General features: G+C 36.7%; 2 protein-coding genes across 4 annotated transcripts; one reads left to right on the top strand and one right to left on the bottom strand.

Annotated features, from left to right (window-relative positions):
• Positions 1–1,958: 1,958 nt before the first annotated feature.
• LOC306986518 (formyl peptide receptor-related sequence 3-like) lies at positions 1,959–5,320 on the top strand (the record flags this gene model as incomplete). Its single annotated transcript, XM_079589829.1, has 3 exons — positions 1,959–2,009; positions 4,187–4,739; positions 4,841–5,320. The coding sequence occupies exons 2-3, from the start codon at positions 4,188–4,190 to the stop codon at positions 5,318–5,320; spliced, it is 1,032 nt and encodes a 343-aa protein (XP_079445955.1). The 5' UTR covers positions 1,959–2,009; position 4,187.
• Positions 5,321–9,505: 4,185 nt separating this feature from the next.
• On the bottom strand, positions 9,506–14,891 carry lim2.4 (lens intrinsic membrane protein 2.4). Of its 3 annotated transcripts, XM_079591727.1 has the most exons (8): positions 14,575–14,891; positions 14,391–14,481; positions 13,175–13,212; positions 11,424–11,637; positions 11,136–11,201; positions 10,837–10,986; positions 10,567–10,701; positions 9,506–9,831 (listed from the first exon to the last, which is right to left on the bottom strand). In XM_079591727.1, exons 4-8 carry the CDS (start codon positions 11,596–11,598, stop codon positions 9,770–9,772), a joined length of 588 nt encoding a protein of 195 aa, XP_079447853.1. In that variant the 5' UTR covers positions 11,599–11,637; positions 13,175–13,212; positions 14,391–14,481; positions 14,575–14,891; the 3' UTR covers positions 9,506–9,769. The 3 variants fall into 3 exon arrangements, with proteins under 3 accessions (XP_079447853.1, XP_079447852.1, XP_079447851.1); XM_079591726.1 differs by lacking the exons at positions 14,391–14,481; positions 14,575–14,891 and having other exon boundaries at positions 13,175–13,546; XM_079591725.1 differs by lacking the exons at positions 11,136–11,201; positions 14,391–14,481; positions 14,575–14,891.
• Between the last annotated feature and the right edge of the window lie 4,068 nt (positions 14,892–18,959).

Below are 18,959 nucleotides of genomic sequence, written 5' to 3'. Positions count from 1 at the left end.
ACACACACACACACACTATGGGTTGGGTTAAAAACTAAAATATATTCTTTAAAAAATACTAAAATAACAAAAGTAACGACCAAATTTAAATACACTAAAAAGATGTTTTTGTGTGCAATCACAAGAAAGCTTTTGATGACGTGTCATTCTTTAAACATCTAGGCTAGCCTAAGCAACTGTCGTAAAACCATTCACAAACCCCATTTAGGAAGCACTCTTCCCCCGCCAGTTCCACTCGCAAACACCTTCACTGTGAGTCAGATAAATGTTCAGATTCTTTGTCTTTTTAACACTGATCCTATTGGTGTCGGGAAACAGATAGCCTCTGTTCTAGAAAAAAACACCACATTTTCTTGTTGAGAAGAATATAGTATTGGTGTGTGGGTAATTAGGACTCTTTGGCTTGATGAACATGTCTGATTCTTTGTCTTAGGCATTAACATAAACCTAAAGTTCAGGTACCACTGATCCTAATGAGACATACACACACACACAGTCTGAGCTCTCTGGCTCTCACACACACACACACACACACACACACACACACACACACACACACACACACACACACACACAATATGTAGACTAACATTTAACCTGTTAACGTTCAGCCTGAGCGAGGACGCACTGAAGCGTTTTTTTTAATAGTTCAAAGTTACAATCAGATTTAATGTTATTACCTTGACAAACTATACATCACACCAGTCGCGTCACCTGAAGCGCGCAGATAAACCTTAAGTAACGTGATAGAACAGTGACTCTCATATAAATAAATAACGTTTCATAATAATATTGCTAAATAATAAAACACACTTACTGTTAAGACAGGCATCCATCTTCTTGCACTCACGTTTCCAACAACACAATTTGCCTTGGAAAATAGTTTGAGAACGATGAACAAAAAAAACAAAACAAAAACCCGGGTGCAGTAACTGACATTGCGTTCTACACGAATTCATACACGCAGCGTTTGGCGAAGTGTGAACTCGCGACAGCCCAGCAGACATGATACACACGGACATAACACCTATCGCTCAGGTACAATGGCAATAAAACACCCAGGAAGCCTACAGACACCTTTCTTTAAAAGTCCCTGGACATCACCTCCGGCCGCGTCACACGTCACGCGGCGCTAAAGTTACTAGACACGCAGGCACCGCTACCCATCATAAATCAGAAACGAATTCTGGAGACACAGATTCCCTGTCAATCATTTGTGACAGGGCAGGGGGTCATAAATCAATCCAAAAGTGACACATGGTATATGTTATAACTACTCAGGTCTATCAAATAGCATAACATTACAGAATGAAAAATGAATGTAGCTACCTCAGTGTCTGGTCTTCTTTAATCAGTAGTTGAAGCCTATATGAAATATTGTAAAATTAAGATACTTTGTAATGTATTACTTGTAATATAATTAATGTAATGTATTACATGTAATATAATTTATGTTAATGCAACAGTACATTTTAACGATTGCGAATGTCTTGGTTTGTTTAATATTAGGCTGACATGGATAAGATTACCTGAGACAGGAAGAGAAAGAGGAAATTATTGGCCTAACAGGTGGAAAGTTTACTTATCATTCTGTTTCTTTTATTTCTATAATATTTACCTGTGAAATAAATGCAGGTGAAAGAAAATAAAGCTTCTGCTGCAGCTTTTCTTTGTTAAAAAAAGGCCTAAACATGTTTTCCCAGTTCAAATGTCTACTGTGATAATCGAAAAACCGTCCTTATGGCATGGCTGAGCTGAGCACTGAAAAAATCAACTAATTGTGTTGACAGACAGACAGACAGATAGACAGATAGATAGATAGATAGACTCTGAAGTGACCCATGACGTGACAATACGCTGATGGTGTGAAGGTTGCGGAGTTGCAGGCTTCCTCATCTGCATCGCCCACAGTAAATGATGAGCCACTCAAAAACAGTTTATGTAGCCTATAGTGCCTGGGTCCAGTTGTCAAGTCAAGTCATCTTCATTTATGTAGTGCTTTTAACAATGTAGGTTGTTTCAAAGCAGCTTTACAGAGATAAACGTATAATTTAAGGTAACAGAAATTGTTTTGGCTTTATAGCGGTTCTTGAATAATGATATTTTCCAGCTAAAGATAGCTTTGATTGATTCACTTCCGTCGAAATTATCATTTTTTATTAAATTAGGGGCCGCTAAGACGACACCGTTCTCTCTAAACAGACTTTAAATGCGAACCTGTGAGAAACGCTGATGGTGCTCACGTGCGCATCAATAATTAATTCTATAGTTATGTGCGTTTGAATTTATGTGCGCAGGTTTGTAATTCCCTTCAAACCATGCCTAAACAAAATACTTGTCTTGCCTATACATTTTGATACAGGATTTTATTTTATTTTATCACTTCGGGGTAGGTACGCGAACCGAATTTTCCCACAACGCTTTCAGTTTTATAAAAACACTTGATGCTGTGTACAGGTAAGAACACCCACATCTAATCATTCACAGTTTATTAATAGTTAATAATATTTTATTTTATGTCTTTATTTATTTATTTTTCATTTATTTATTTTTCAGGCCATGCAATATATAATTGTATATTGGATAACTGTACATATAAAATGTGACACTTTCAGGAAAGAATTATACATAGATTTTTTTTAAAGTGTCAAATTGTATTCTTTATCAATCTACAGTATACTGCCTCCAATTTCTTTACTAACTGGTAACACTTTACTTAAAGCCTTTATGTACAATGCATTATAAATGTATTCATAATGTACGCTCGTGAATTATATTGTTTTATAATGTATAATAATTGTAACCAAAGTTAAAATGCATTATAATATTTGTCCATTCTTAGTTACTGTACATCTGAAATTGGTTGTTTGTCATGTGTTTTAACGTATTATACTTTATAAAGTTGTAACAATGTATTATAATATATTATAACTGTGGTTACAGTTATACATGAGATCATACAATGCATTATACAGTGCATTTCAAGGAATAATAAATGCATTAAAAAGGTTTATAATACATTTATACATAAAGGCTTTAAGTAAAGTGTTACCAAACATTTTTATCTAAAGCAATATTTTACAACATACTTATGACTAAAGAAGACATTTATGAAATCCTAAATGTTTGTTCACTGTAAACAATAAAACTGTGTATTTTGGTGTAAAAATAAAAATCAGCTGTGGTTACCAGAACATTTTAGGTTTTAGAGGACTGAGCTTAATCTTATGGTCATTTTTAATATTTGTAAAATTTCATACCTGTGTAATACACTGATAACCACCATATAATAGAGTTAGTAAAATAGGCACATGACAAATTAGCATTTATCACAATTAGCAAAACCATTATGGTAACACACTTGAAACTAAAATTTATTTTAACAATCTCTTTTATTCTATTTGAACGATCTAAGCACATGGTCTAAAGCACACGGCGCAAGTGCAGTTAGGGCGTGTCCGAATCCACTTTTAGGCCCTGTCCCAAATGGCACTCGGCAAAAGTGCGCATCGAGGGCGCAAAACGACCGCAAACCGCACATGAAACAAGGCACATCATATATTATAAGTGAGCTCACGGCTCGAGCATGCTCGATACCGCGCGCTCAGACAAAGACAAGACAAAACAGAAGTGTCAGAGCTCTGTCACAAAACCAAGAAATAAAAAACCAGAAGTGACAGAACCCTGACATTAACAATCACGAAAGGGGTTTATTTTGTCTGACAGATTATGGTGAATCTTCTATGTGTAAAATTAACACAGTCTCACCCCAAAACGTCACATACTGACGGGTCTTGACCATACGGCAACATACGACGAAAAGGTTACCCTTTAACGTCCATGTGTGACGATTCGGGTATGGTTGGGTTTAGGTATGCGTTAGGGTACCGCTAGAAGGCGCTGCTGGTGCGCTTATGTCTGCGTCTCATATTGACGTTAAAGGGTACCCTTTTCGTCGTATGTTGACGTATGGTCAAGACCCGTCAGTATGTGACGTTTTGGGGTGAGACCGGGCTGGTAAAATTCTGAAAATTTATATTTATATTAAATAGATCTTTTCAGTTTTGAAATTCCTGTGGCAAATAAGTCTCCCTAATTGGCTTACAAATTGAAGTCATGAATGAACAGATCTATTGGTAAACAGAGAAAAATTTAAGCAACATTAATGGGTTTATTTCTCTTGTAGAATGACTTCCAATACAACTCTTCTCCATTATGCCCACTCTGAGGTCTCAAACCACCATAAAAACACTACAGTGGACCCTGAAGCCATTACAAAAGCAGTCAACATTGTCTTCCTCACCATCACCATTCTCTTCGGCACCACTGGGAACTCTGTGGTCATCTGGGTTGCCAGCTTCCGGATGAAGCCCAGTGTTACTAATGTGTGGTTGGTCAACCTCGCAGTAGCTGACCTGATCTTCTGCCTGACACGAGTCACTCCACTTATCAGAGATCTTTTCTTTGACCTCTGGCCTTTTGGAGAGTTTCTCTGCAAGTTCAATGGTTTCTTCAAGTACGCCAACATGTTCTGCAGTGTTTTCCTTCTGGCTGTCATCAGTGTGGATCGAGCGCTTTGCATTTGCTGCCCAGTGTTCACCAAAAAACGACGGACGATATGTGCAGCTCGTGTGGTCAGTGTGGGAGTTTGGATTGTGGCGGTGATCTTTAGTTCACCGTTCTTTGTGTACCGGCAGGTCTACCTTGACAAGAAGAACTTCAACCAATGCTCACTGAAGGTCAGAATGGATGCACAAATGCCTGAGTGATAATTTTTTACTCACACATCTGCATGTACTATAGAAAATATGTGAATATGAATTTGTGATTTCATTTACAGGAGAAAGGAAGAGTAGAGTATGCCTACTACCTCATTCGCTTCATCTGTGGATTCCTGTTGCCCTTCCTGGTCATCCTTGTCTGTTCCATAGTATCTGCTGTTGGGATACGCAGAACGCGGCTCTCTGGCAAATCGAGGCCTCTTCGGATTCTTGCTGTATTGGTCTGTGCTTTTTTCCTATGTTGGGCCCCCTACCACTTTCTAGGACTGGTCAAATTGGTGCATAACGACAACGCGTCAGTACATATAGGATGGAGTTTGGCTTCAAACTTAGCCTATTTCAACAGCTGCGTTAACCCAGTGCTGTACTTCTGCATGGGACTGGATGTTAGACGACTATGTAACCAAAATCTGTCAGGGATTTTTCATAGAGCTCTTATGGAGGAAAGTCACTTCATGCAGTCCCAGGAACGCATAAGGAACGCAAGTTGTAATTCTTTTTCAAAGACTGCAGACACTGATCGTATGACTAATATTTAAGATAAATTTGGTTAAAGCTCCAGTCCGTAACTTTTTTGGGTTAGAAATGATCCAAAATAAAATTGTGAGCAGGTACATAACCAGCCAGTGTTCAAAACTATCTGCTTGCCTTAGCTCGATTCAAAAACGGTAAGCTTGTAATAATGTTTTTCATTCCAGTGGTACTGGTGGATTTCCGCAGGAAATTCGAGTATGTCTTTGCGTCATTACGTCACATCTGTACACATAAAGAAGGAGTCTCGGCTAGTATAAGATATATTGCATGTGAGGATTTTGGAGGTGGAGATTTATAGCCTTTTCTCACAGAACTTGATATAATTAAACATATTAATTTGATGGCGGATCCAGAGAGGTTCAAACGACAATCACCAGTGAAAACTGGAGATTCAGCCGTTGTAAAATGCATAAGACTTCAGAGGACATCGGAGTGGCTACAGAAAAAAAAAAGAGACCGCAATCGGGTCCATGCGAGAACAAGGATATATATCGGAAGGGTATTAAATGTAATCACGCAATGCGGATGTTGTTAACATGAACAATTTGAGAACAAAGTATAATTTGCACTGTTTGACGTGATATGATAAGCGATCGTTAGATTTAATCAGCGCGATTTACTGCATTGCTTTTTCCCCCCTTAGTTGGTCAGAACAAAAGTGGATGTTACTTACTTGTTCAGATGACATTTTCCGGTGAAAATTCTTATGTTGGTCATACTTACAAAAAGTAAAATCTGAGATTCTGAATGACAGTATCCACACCGGCGCGGCGACTGACATTTTCTGAATGACCACACATTCTCCTCAAAACATTGGATTCATCCGCACTGTGCCGTGGCACAACAAACTTAAATTTGATAATTCCGGGAATAACTGTAATTGACCGTTCGCAAAGACCCGCCCCCCTTTAGTTACTGTTGATGTCCGACAAGCTACGCCGCTCTCACGCCACACCATGTTCTCACGCAGTGAAAAATACATTGCAGAGCAGAGAGGACACTGACAACGCGCTGACAGAGAGGACCAGGTTACTTTTTAAAGTCTCACCTTTCAAATTTGGTCCTTTTTTTTAAAGAAATTTAAACAATAAATCCCGTTTTGTGGCTCTTTAATGTGTCTGACAGATCGCTGTTGAGCCTCAGTTAAATCTGCTCGTGAACCGATCATCTCTTCCTTCTAGTTCATTTATAGCATCAACTAAACATGAATAAACATATGAAGGAATGTTGTTTTAACCGCGGAAAGGCGTCAGTACACTCCGTTTCTCAAGTTCATCTACTCCCATTTTAATCTACTAACTCTCAAGGGGGTAATCCATCAGCCAGAAACTGAAGCTTCCCTTGGGGGCCGCCATTGTAGCAGAACTTCACCTGCTGTTAGCATTCCATTGACTCCCATTCATTTTGGCGTTACTTTGACAGTGAATAACTTTACATCTGAGGCGTTTAAAGACTCCATTTGTCCATTGTTTATTTCTAAAGAAACACGACAATTTATAAAAGGCCTTTATAAGATAACCTTGTATCTTACGTTATGGCCCCGTAGAAGCAGTTTTTGTAAAAATAGGCTAACGATTGCGTCATAACCACTCGACTCTCTGTCGCACAAGTCGAGAAATGACCGTATAGACAGGCGGAGAAGCTGGCAAGCAATCGGGGGGACGTGGAGGCATAAAGTCAAGGGAGAAGCCCATAGGGAGTCATAAATTTGATCCTGCTGCTAGCTCATGGACAGCTAATACTCACGCTCTCCGTCTCTTAGAGATTCGGAAGGGAATGATTCAGATTTCTCTCGGCACAGTTACTAGAAGACTTACAACTGTCAGACAGGTTGCTCACGTCACATCTACGTCGTCAAGCTCAGTTTAAGGCTGCACAGTTCACCTAGGGATCAGGAAGTGAGTGCTTCTAATTGGCTTCACTTGTCTCCGTTGAAACCTATGGGGTCGCTGTGTCCATCTTATATACTGTCTATGCTAACTCTCCTGACTGCTTTGTCGGACAAAATGGCCGATGGCGAAATATGATTGGTCAGATCACCTGTCAATCAAACTCCCAGCGAAGGGTCAATTGCAGATTTCGAACAGAAATGGCGGCAGAGAGGAAAAACTGCAGACTGCAGCTTTAAAGCAAACTTTTTTCTTATCCAGTTTGGCATATTGAATAGATAGAAATGAAATTAATATCTTGGAAAAAAGCTGCCTATTGAATTTCCATATAAAATGCTTTTTATGTTTTTAGTTTTTATATAAGATTTATAGCGTTAAAATTATTCTTTGCTGCCTGCATTGCTGCTCTGCAGTTTTTTATCTAGAGACATATATTTACAAAATGAACCCAAATCCAAATAAGCAAAGTTAATTTACCATTATATTGTCAGATTGGAATTATCAGCCGTTCCCCATACAAATTGGAGCTGTACTTGTTTGTCTACAAATTTGTTACTGAAGTACAGCAATATTTAATCTACTGTATACAATTAAGGAATTGTTGACAAAAGTAAAAAAATATAATATGATGCAGTCAGATTTAAGTTTCTCAACTGTTGTATTAATATTTTTTTGAGTACCACTTTGCTTTGACAATTTGAATTTGTTCGATAACAGGAATATTGTTCAATTTTAAATTCTTTGTTCAAATGTTTGATTAGTTGGGACAACACTTGGGATAATTCATTTGTTTCTTGCTTAAAGGATAATTCCGGTATTTAACACCTTGAGTCTATATTGTAGTTTGTTTTGGATGAACAAGAGTGGTGGACAACATTTTTTTGACAATGGTTCCTCTCTCGAGTTTTTGACTATAAAAGAATTGGCCATGGACCCATTTAACATTGGAGTCAATGGGCATGTCCGAAAATGTCATTAAAACAGCCAATAATGTTCGTTTACAAAACTGTTAAACTCACCGAGTGGTTAGTGGTGTTCGTTGATGATTATAAACAATATATCGTCGCAATATATGATTCCAATCCGTTTATTTTGCCATAGTGGAACTATTTTTTCAACAATGGGATTTTACAAAATGACGAATAAAACACGACAGAAACTGTATTTTGCAACACTTTTTGTTTCTGGAACATCAACTAACATCACTAATCACTCGGTGAGTTGCACAGTTTTGAAAAATAATGTTAAAGGTTGTTTTAATGACATTTTCGGACATGCCCATTGACTCCAATGTTAAATGGGTCCATGGCCAATTCTTTTATAGTCAAAAACTCGAGAGAGGAACCATTGTCAAAAAAATTTTGTCCACCACTCTTGTTCATCCAAAACAAACTACAATATAGACTCAAGGTGTTAAATACCGGAATTATCCTTTAACATAACCTTGAATTAAACAGGAACCTTTTGTTGTTGTTGCAGGGACTGAATTAACATGTTTTCTGCTGATATCTGATCACCTATCTGTCATCAATGTTTCCCAATTCATGTTTCTTGTAATAAAATGTTACATACACAAACATTGTCAACATTTCAACACACAAACAAGTCCTAATAAGTTTTTCACAATTTTTTGTAAAGATGCAGAATACATGGAACCACTTCATCTTACTTTAAAACATGTGGCTTTCTTCAGAGAAACCCCAAAGGAGGAAATGAATAGCATTTTTAAGTATTTGAAGCTCACTTCTACTTTTTTTACTTTAGTTGGTAAAAAAGTTTCATTTAAAGAATTGTTAAGAACAGGAAGAACCTCATTTCTATGAATAAAAAGCCAAATAATTCTGAGGCAATGCGTTTATATATTACTTTTTGTGCATTTAAAAGTGCTGACATGATAAAAGTAAAGCTCTGGTAAATCTGAAAGTACAAACACATATGATTTAAAATGACATAAAAGTGAGTCTTGTTTAAATCTCTTTTTTCTTCTTTTTTCCCTCACATGCAGTGTTTAACACAGGATGTTCCCAACTTGCTGACTATGTAGTTAAGCAGCAAGTGTGAAACTGTGAGTCTGACACTTATGGCCACATGGTGAGATAAATGCTCAAAAGAGGCTGCATGACTAAACGTGAAACTATATTGCAAAACAAAAACAGTTACATAACTACATGTGCAATTTGTAACTTCTAACAGCACAGATGCTCTAAAAATGATAACTAGCAAGTATGCGAGGTCAAAAATATATTCCAATGCAATATATATCAAGAGAGAAACTTAAACACAGAAAATTATTTGATTTGATGTGGATTTTTATTGAAAAAAATTATGAAAAGTGAAATAAACATTTGTGAAAACTGGTATATTTATCTGTGCAGAATTATACAAATATATTTGCATGTGTAAAAAAAAAAAAAAAAAAAAAGTCCTTTAATGCTATTGAGATGGTGTATTTTTGCAGTTTAGTGTTTTAAGGCATAATTTTAAGCAATCCTCATAGATCTGATGAAGGTCCTGATGATTTCCGGGCCAAATCTTTCAGCTGCTTGCAGTTTTAATTGCTTCAGGTTAGCGACTTCCAACCACTCTCCTGGATTCATACATTCTGTGAGCACACATGTAGAATATCCCTGCAACAGACAATTTCCAAATCACAAACATGCAAACAAGTGTGAGCATTTCTTTCTAGACCTAAAAATGAAATAAATAGAATATTAAATTTACTTAGCGCTCTTGCTAGTTTTAGGACTTAAAGAGAGCATTCAAATTTGTATTGTGCTAATCATAAAGATGTGCGTAAAAGTACTGAGGATGATTCATTCATTTATTTAGTATTGCATGCATTTTTGGCAACACTTTACAATAAGGTCTCATTTGTTAACATTAGTATAATGTACTAACTAACATGAACTAACCATGAGCAATACATTTGTCACTGTATTTGAATCCAGCTGTTCATTGGTTGTTCATGTTACTTCACTCTGCATTAACTAATGTTAAAAAATACAACTTTTGAATTTAATAATGTATTTAGAAATGCTGAAGTGAACATTAACAGTGTTAATGTAGAAGTGCAGCTCATTAGTTCATATTAACTATAACTAATGTTAAACCTTTTTGTAAACGTTTACCCATTTTTTCATGAGTTTGGTCACGTACTCCCTGGTTTTGTTGCAGAATTTCATCATGAGGTCTGTAAGGTCTTTCAACCACATCCTGGGGCTTATCAAAGCACATTTCCTTTATTCTATCCATATTTCTATTTCATAACTTTTAACACTCCATCTACAGATCAGATCTACATTTGAAGAGCTTCTCTGGGTCAATCTTTTGCCCGTTAAATAGCAGGTGAGGTTCTCTATCACCTGCAAAGAAGGTCATGAGCATAGCCACCCATCCTAGTATGTAGGACCAGGAGAAGCGCCAGTCTCCGAAACGCTTGCCCAGGAAGCTTAGGGTTACGCCAGTGTAGATCGCCATAGCCAGCAGCACAAACAGAGCTGGGTGTGAACAAAGCAATGGATTAAAAAATGAATAAAGGAAGAGGAGTACCATCAATATTCGACCTTGACCTTTTATTCACATTTAAATATGCTAAAATGTCACAGCTAATTGTGCATATGTTTATGACTTACTGGAGATGAAAAACATGATTCCTGCAGCAAAGGAACGACTGAATCTCTCAAAGGCAGAAAAATGGGCAAACGAGAGGATGCCTGCCATGATGCCCGCAAAGCACGCCATTCCTGAGAGGATCATGAATGCCCGGGTGGCATTCCAATATGCTGAGGAAAGAGACAAGAAATTCTCTCAAAACAATCCCAAAGACGGGTATCGTCCTATTTTCATCCCCCCAAAAATCCCAACCAATTCTTGCCACTGTTTGTTTGATTTTTCTCAATTGATCTTTAAAAAACTGTCCCTGCGGAATCACCTTGAACGAACCACAGTACAGCTCCTGTAATCTCAGATGCCGTCTTATTAGACCACTTTGGAGCGCCTGTTCAGAATACGAATGTGCAACACAAACCAGTCTATGGAGCTCTGCATAGCAAAAAGAATAAACCACTGCCATCTACAGGCAAAAAATGGTCTCAAAGCTCAAATGCAGGTGCCAAAATTCTTGTATAATGTTATAGGGGACTTTTAAAAAAGCAATAGTGCATATTATAGACACACACAACAAAAAATTCTGGGGTTTGCATGAATAAAATTAGCTTACCTATACTTGCTGTCTGCATGTAGCACTTGTTGGCCATGCAGTACCTCCACAGGCCCTGATGGGCATAGCTGCCTGAGAGGCGATACTGCATCCAATAATCTGTTGCCGTGGAGACCACTATTAGGATGTTCCCCACAATGGCACAGAACAGGCCGCCGCCCATAAAGCTGTACATCCTGACACACGCTGGGACTATGCAGGAAGGAGATAAACACTAAAGAGATATGAGAAATGAGTCATGAAAAAGTTTAGATTTTTCACATACAGATGCTTGTACACACATTCATAATGGCACACAAAGTGGCACAAAAACTATTTTAAACAAGATTCAATTAAGTCAGTTTAAAGTAATTCAAGTTGAAATTACTTAAATATCCAAGTTGATTGTACTTTTTTACAGTGTCAGTTACTCAATTTAAACACTCAATTATTTTTAATAAATGTGCAAATTAGCATTACTCAAGCTCCACAATAATTTTTAGAACTTAAAAACAAGATTTTAGTAACGCTTTACAATACGATCTCGTTTATTAACATCCGTCAATGCATTGACTAACATGAACTAACAATAAGGAATATACTTTTACTGTATTATTTCATCTTTGTTAGTGTCAGTCAATACAAAATGTTTATGTTAGTACATAGTGCATAAACTAATACTAACAGAACTTTTGATCTTAAAAATGTATTAGTAAGAATAATAAATACTGTATGAGTTTTCTTCATGGTTCATGTTAACTAATGTAGTTAACTCATGTTGTAACATATATATATATACTGTAAATATATAAATGGGAGACAGTGGGTTAAACAAACCATTACAATGTTAACAAATGAAACCTTATTGTAAAGTGTTACCTAGATTTTTTGGTATCACTTTACAATAAGGTTCGTTAACATTAGTTAACTCCATTAGGTAGCATGAACTATGAACCGCACTTATACAGCATTTTTTAATCTTTGTTATACATTTACTAATACTTTATTAAAATCTTCTTAAAGTTAATGCACTGTGAACTAACATGAACAAACAATGAACAGCTATATTTTATTAACTAACATTAATAAAGATTAACAAATAGTAACAAATGGATTGCTCATTAGTTCATGTAACTAATGTTAATGAACCTTATTGTAGAGTGTTACTGATTTTCTTTATACTTATATCATTTCATTCGTTATTTTTCTTCACACAGGGAACTTAAAAATACAGATGCTATATGGCCTTCTCGTTATACTTCAATATATTGAAAAAATTGAAACCTGTCCCATTGAGACGTGAACTTTATGATATTCCAGGTTAGATGGTCATTAAGAAATTTCGGTAACACTTTTGTTTAGGGTCCAATTCTCTCTATTAATAGTTGCTTAATAACATGCTTATTACTAGGATATTGGCTGTTTATTAGTACTTATAAAGCACATTTTAATGCCATATTCTGCATGACCATATTCTACATCCCTTAATCCTACCCAATACCTAAACTTAACAACTACCTAACTAACTATTAATAAGCAATTATTAGGAGTTTATTGAGGCAAAAGTCGTAGTTAATAGTTAGTTAATAGTGAGAATCTGACCATAATCTAAAGTGTGACCAAAATTTCTGTAATGTAATGTAATGGACATGCTCATCATAAAATAACAAGTTCCATTCACACTCCATTGACGTCTCAATCAGTGAATCAAACATTAAGGATATTTACAGAAATATACAAAAAAAAAAACATGCAAGTTTTTCATCGCTTACCTTGTTGCTTCTGAGGCAAATCCCTCTTTGCTTATCCTCTGGGAAAAGAGGGAGTGAGAGAGTGGAGAGAGAGGGAGAGATGTTAAGAGGCAAAAGAGAAATGGACAACCTCTGTTGCCCTTTTTTGTTGATGGTGGCAAAATCCTTTAAATGCTACCTCCTCTGTCTCTGAAACAAATACACTTGAACTGGTTAGGGCAGGGGCCCTGGTGTGTCTGACTTTTCACTGTGTGTATGCATGATGTCAATGGTCCTTCTTTTGTTTGAAGAGTAGACTGTTCTGTAGCTGCACATATTCAATGGATTGCTTTAGTGCAGCGGTCAATGCAAAATGCTGAGTTGCACGGTTGCTTTGACAGGGGCCACAGCGTGGCTACACGCAGGCATACCGTCCTATAGTATAAAATGCAATAAACCCAATGTTTCCCATTCCCAAATTGAATAACTGAATCAGTTTTTCTACATAGCTTACACATTAGGAAAAATTACATGTGGATTAAATTATGATCTGAAAAAATCGATCAATGTAAGTGAATAAACCAGGCAACAAGCTATAGAGAACCCAGATGTATTTAAAGGGATAGTTCATCACAAAATTAAAATTCTGTCATCAATTACTCATCATCATGTCGTTTCATAAGACTTTCGTTCATCGTCAGAACACAAATGAAGATCTTTTTGATGAAATCTAGGAGCTTTCTGTCCCAATATATTGAATTGACAGCAACGCAACTGACACTTTGACACTTCAAAAAGTTCATAAAGAGATCGTAAAACTATATGAATTGAGCGGTTCAGTCCAAAATTTCTGACGAGACACAATCGCTTTATATGATGAAGGTTCGGTTGGGCTTCTGTTTCTGTTTGCTGATCAATATTTATATGTGAATAAAAGCGTAAATTCAATCTGTTCATCATATAAAGCGATCGAGATGAACGACATGAGGGTGAGTAGAATTGTTGGGTTAACTATTGGGGACTGTGTGATTGACATTCACAGCTGTGTAGTCAAATACATGACTTTATTCCTATGAATTACATTACTGTTGTTAGGGGATTTACATTTAAAGACCAATGGACCATATGATTAATTAAGACCCGGAGTCAGAAGTGCAGTCAATTTAAGACAAGAGACAGAAATATAATAAATTAAAAAAAATTTTTTACTGAAGATAGTTTGCAGTTTCATCAGGCAGAAGTCAGCTTCAAGACTCACACACGAGTTTGTTGGCCGGCACTCTTAAGATCACAGCAACAATACCCTTCACCAAGGTCTAAGCTGCGTCCTTGCTACAGGTTGAATGATTCTGATTGGGTAATAAATAAATAAACACACATTTTCTACACATAAACAGATTTACTGAAGCATATCTTCTCGATTATGTGGCTGACACTCGTACCCTGAATTTAGGCATGTCGTGACTTTCCAGGTCGCAGATCTGGGTTGCTGGGCGCAAACATGTCGAAGAAAATAAGTCAGTCAATCTCCAACAATGCCACTTGTTCCTTAACCTGTAACCAAGAATGCCAACACACACACACACACACACAGCTTCTTCAAGGTTGGATTTGGTCGGGCTCTAACTATCACCAGGAGACTCAAGTCACCTTTAATATAGAGATATTTAATGCCTGCATTAGAGAATACATGAAAAGAACATTTCAGTAATAACACACTGGTAACTCCTATAACAAAGTAAAATCTTATAAGCCTAGAGAAGTCATTCAACTTATTTGATATTTAGAAGGAAAAATATTGAATAATACACAAGCAGCAGTGGATTCCAGAATCCACCCCTTCAGTCCACCGCGTTAGACCAATGAGGGGTCCAATACCGCCACATCTGGTCTTTTCATAGAGGCTGCTTCAAAATGTTAGATTTCTGACCCATGCTCCCATCAGGTTATAATTTTGATAAAACAGATAATACATTTTTTCCTTCAAAGACTTAACATGAATAAAATATCCCGCATAGCACATAGTACATTATTTATCTCCAGAACTTTTTGACATAACACAGCTGTTGTTTATTTTTGCTAATTTGGTTTTATCATCGACTTAACTGGTTACAAAACAAGCACAAAATTATTATCTGGAAGCCGGGCTAAATAAGCAAGCATTGTTGCTGTATTCCTAGCATGGGCTAGACCCGCAGTCACTACACAGATACTAAATACAGACATTGTCTTTAATCATAAATACCAGGATATGTACACTGTTTTTTTATATAAAATATGATTTCCAATTCATTTCATAATAAAAAAAGATGGATGGTAAATCCATTCCTTCCACTACCCCCTTATAGGCTAGACCCTAGGTTCAAAACACAATGGTTGTCTAACTAAAAATAAACAACAACAACAACAAAATAAGTAAGACTTATAATTAATCATCGTAAGCAATACTATTTTTTTTCTTTTTTACATTTTTCAGGTTCTTTGTTTTTAGCCAGAGAAGTTGTTTATCTTGCCAATTGTAATCTACCCAAATTTCTTTGAAGCGAGGGCTTCAGAGCAGAGCTGCTTACAGCGTTTGCTCTCTTCCGTCTCACTATTTGTATCAGGACTGATCGGGTTACTCAAGTTACTCAATTCGTCAGCCATATCTTAATCACGGTTCAAACTCACCTGAAGTTATAACAGCAGAGATGGAGGCGGCGATCTTTGAACAACACAGCTTGGCTTCTGTGTGATGAATCTGCAAAGTATACTCCGAAATCACAGTTACATAAACTGGTCCACGTCAATTTGGGTCACAATTTTTATTTTTCTCTGGATCGTTCTACAGGTAAATCCCTACCTGTCTGAATCACTAAGTTCAGGGTTCCCCATCCGAAATGGGAGAGATCGAGAGTCAGGTTCGCGAATATACACTTAGAATTGTTTAGGCAATCGCGTTACTACACTCCACTAGTGAGACGTACTCATGACAGGCAAGAGTCAGAATTATAATAAATTAAAGAAAAGTTTTACTGAAGATATTTGCAGTTTCATCAGGCAAAAGTCCGCTTCAAGACTCACATAGGAGTTCGTAGGCCGCCCCTCTTACAGTTACAAAGATCACAGCAATTATACCCTTCACCAAAGTCGAAGCTTCATCCTTGCTTCAGGTTGAATAATTCTGGGATAAGAAATAGATAAACATATAATTTTCCACACATAGACTGATAGGCAGTAGCACATCTCCATAGTCTGTACGGCTGCCACCAGGACCCTGAGTTAGGTACGAGTGGTCCTCCGAGGTTACAAGACTGTGTCTATGCGCCAACATGTCGTCAATCTCCAATAATCCCAGTTCCTTATCCTGTAACCAAGAATACTAACATACACACAGCTTCTTCAAGGTTGGATTTGGTCAGGCTCTAACTATCAACAGGAGATTCTTCACAAAACATCCAGATAACATGTTATTTATGCAGATCAAATGCAGAATTTAGAGAACACATGAAAATAACATTTCAGTAATCACACTGGTAACTTAAAGAAAAATCTCATAAGCCTATATTAGTCATTCAACTCGTGTGATATTTAGAAGGAAAAATATTGATAATACCTTGATTATAATCACTCATTAGATATTCAAGCAGCAGTGGATTCCAGAAACCACCCCTTTAAAATATATACAGGTGCTGGTCATATAATTAGATTATCATCAAATAGTTGATTTATTTCAAGAATTCAACTTAAAAGGTGAAACTAATATATTATATAGACTCAGTACATGCAAAGTGAGACATTTCAAGCCTTTATTTGTTATAGATTTGATGATTATGGCTTACAGCTTATGAAACCCATGAAATCAAAATCCCAGAAAATTAAAATATTACATGAAATAACACAGTAATCACACAGTAATACCATGGTCATTGAACCAGCTTTTGGTTCTTTTGGCAGTGTGGGCAGGTGCAAATCCTGCTGGAAATGAAGGAAGCATGAAGTCTGAAAATGTCCTGGTAGACAGCTGCGTTGACTCTGTATTTAATAAAGCAGTGGACCAAAGTCCTCTTTTCTGATGGGAGTAAATTTTGCATCTCATTTGGAAATCGCGGTCCCAGAGTCTGGAGAAAGAGAGGAGAGGCACAGAATCCACGTCGCTTGAAGTCCAGTGTGAAGTTTCCACAGTCAGTGATGGTTTGGGGTGCCATGTCATCTGCTGGTGTTGGTCCACTGTGTTTTCTGAGGTCCAAGGTCAACGCAGCCGTCTACCAGGAAGTTTTAGAGCACTTCATGCTTCCTGCCGCTGACCAACTTTATGGAGATGCAGATTTCATTTTCCAACAGGACTTGGCACCTGCACACAGTGCCAAAGCTACCAGTACCTGGTTTAAGGACCATGGTATCCCTGTTCTTAATTGGCCAGCAAACTTGCCTGACCTTAACCCTATAGAAAATCTATGAGGTATTGTGAAGAGGAAGATGCGATACGCCAGACCCAACAATGCAGAAGAGCTGAAGGCCACTATCAGAGCAACCTGGGCTCTCATAACACCTGAGCAGTGCCACAGACTGACCGACTCATGCCACGCCGCATTGCTGCAGTAATTCAGGCAAAAGGAGCCCCAACTAAGTATTGAGTGCTGTACATGCTCATACTTTTCAAGTTCATACTTTTCAGTTGGCCAGCATTTCTAAAAATCCTTTTATTGTATTGGTTGGTCTTAAGTAATATTCTAATTTTCTGAGATGCTGAATTTGGGATTTTCATTAGTTGTCAGTTATAATCATCAAAATGAAAAGAAATAAACATTTGAAATATATCAGTCTGTGTGTAATGAATGAATATAATATACAAGTTTCACTTTTTGAATGGAATTAAATAAACTTTTTCATGATATTCTAATTATATGACAACCTATATAGGCTATATTAAAGTTTGGGGTCATATATACAAAAACAAACTGTATATGAAATATATATTACCGCCGTTCAAAAGAAGTCTTTTATGGTGAAATATTATTACAATTTTAAACAATTGTTTTCTGCTTGAATACATTTTAAAATTTGATTTAATGTGTCTGCAAACTGAATTTACTCCAGCACTCCAGTCTTCGGTGTCAAATGATCATTCAGCAGTTGTTCTAATATGCTGATTTGCTGCTCAAGAAACATATCTTATTATTAGCAGATATCAATGTTGAAAATAGGTGTGTACACATTTTCAGGATTCCTTAATGAATAGAACGTTCAAAATAACAGCATTTATCTGAGATAGAAATATGTTGTAACATTTTACATACTGTTCAAAAGTTTGGGGTCAGTAAGAATTGAAAAACAAAAATGTATACTTTTATTTTAGCAAGTAGGCTATGCATTAAATCGATCAAAAGTGAACATAAAGACATTTATAATGTTACAAAAGCTTTCTATTTTAGCCAGATATGGAGAGCAGAAAAGAGACTTCTTTAAAAAAAAATTTTTTTTGACTACCGATCTAAAACTATATATATATGGCATATAATATGACAAGGCTCAAATAAGACCTTTGTGTTGATTTCAACAGCTCCATTTGCCATGCAGCACAGCCTCGTGGTTAGAACAGGGGAAGTTCAGGAAAATATAGTAGCCTAGGCTAAGTGGGAAAACAACGCTCTTACGCAAAACAATCTCATATGTTTATTAATGCTAACGTGTTACAACTTACACGTGTATATCGAATACATATTTCTTATCATCTGTGTAAATCATTTTTCTTGTCCAGTTTATTAATGTAAGAGATTAATAAATGTATATTTCCTATCCACTGCTTTTGCATTCGTGTCATGTGGTTTGACCAAAAACCCGGATT

Source organism: Phoxinus phoxinus, assembly GCF_949152265.1.
Source record: "Phoxinus phoxinus genome assembly, chromosome: 19".
In the NCBI taxonomy this organism is placed as follows: domain Eukaryota; kingdom Metazoa; phylum Chordata; class Actinopteri; order Cypriniformes; family Leuciscidae; genus Phoxinus; species Phoxinus phoxinus.
The sequence above is the reverse complement of the archived record's forward strand: the minus strand, read 5'-3'. Positions and strand labels throughout refer to the sequence as shown.

What these genes read in the sequence shown, in the direction of transcription:
- lim2.4 (XM_079591727.1), bottom strand. Translation starts at nt 11,598, where the DNA reads ATGTACAGCTTTATGGGCGGCGGCCTGTTCTGTGCCATTGTGGGGAAC. An exon ending in TGTACTGTGGTTCGTTCAAG is followed by an intron (nt 10,987 to 11,135) that starts GTGATTCCGCAG and finishes CTCTTTCCTCAG; the next exon opens with CATATTGGAATGCCACCCGG. An exon ending in GCTCATGACCTTCTTTGCAG is followed by an intron (nt 9,832 to 10,566) that starts GTGATAGAGAAC and finishes TGTCTGTTGCAG; the next exon opens with GGATATTCTACATGTGTGCT.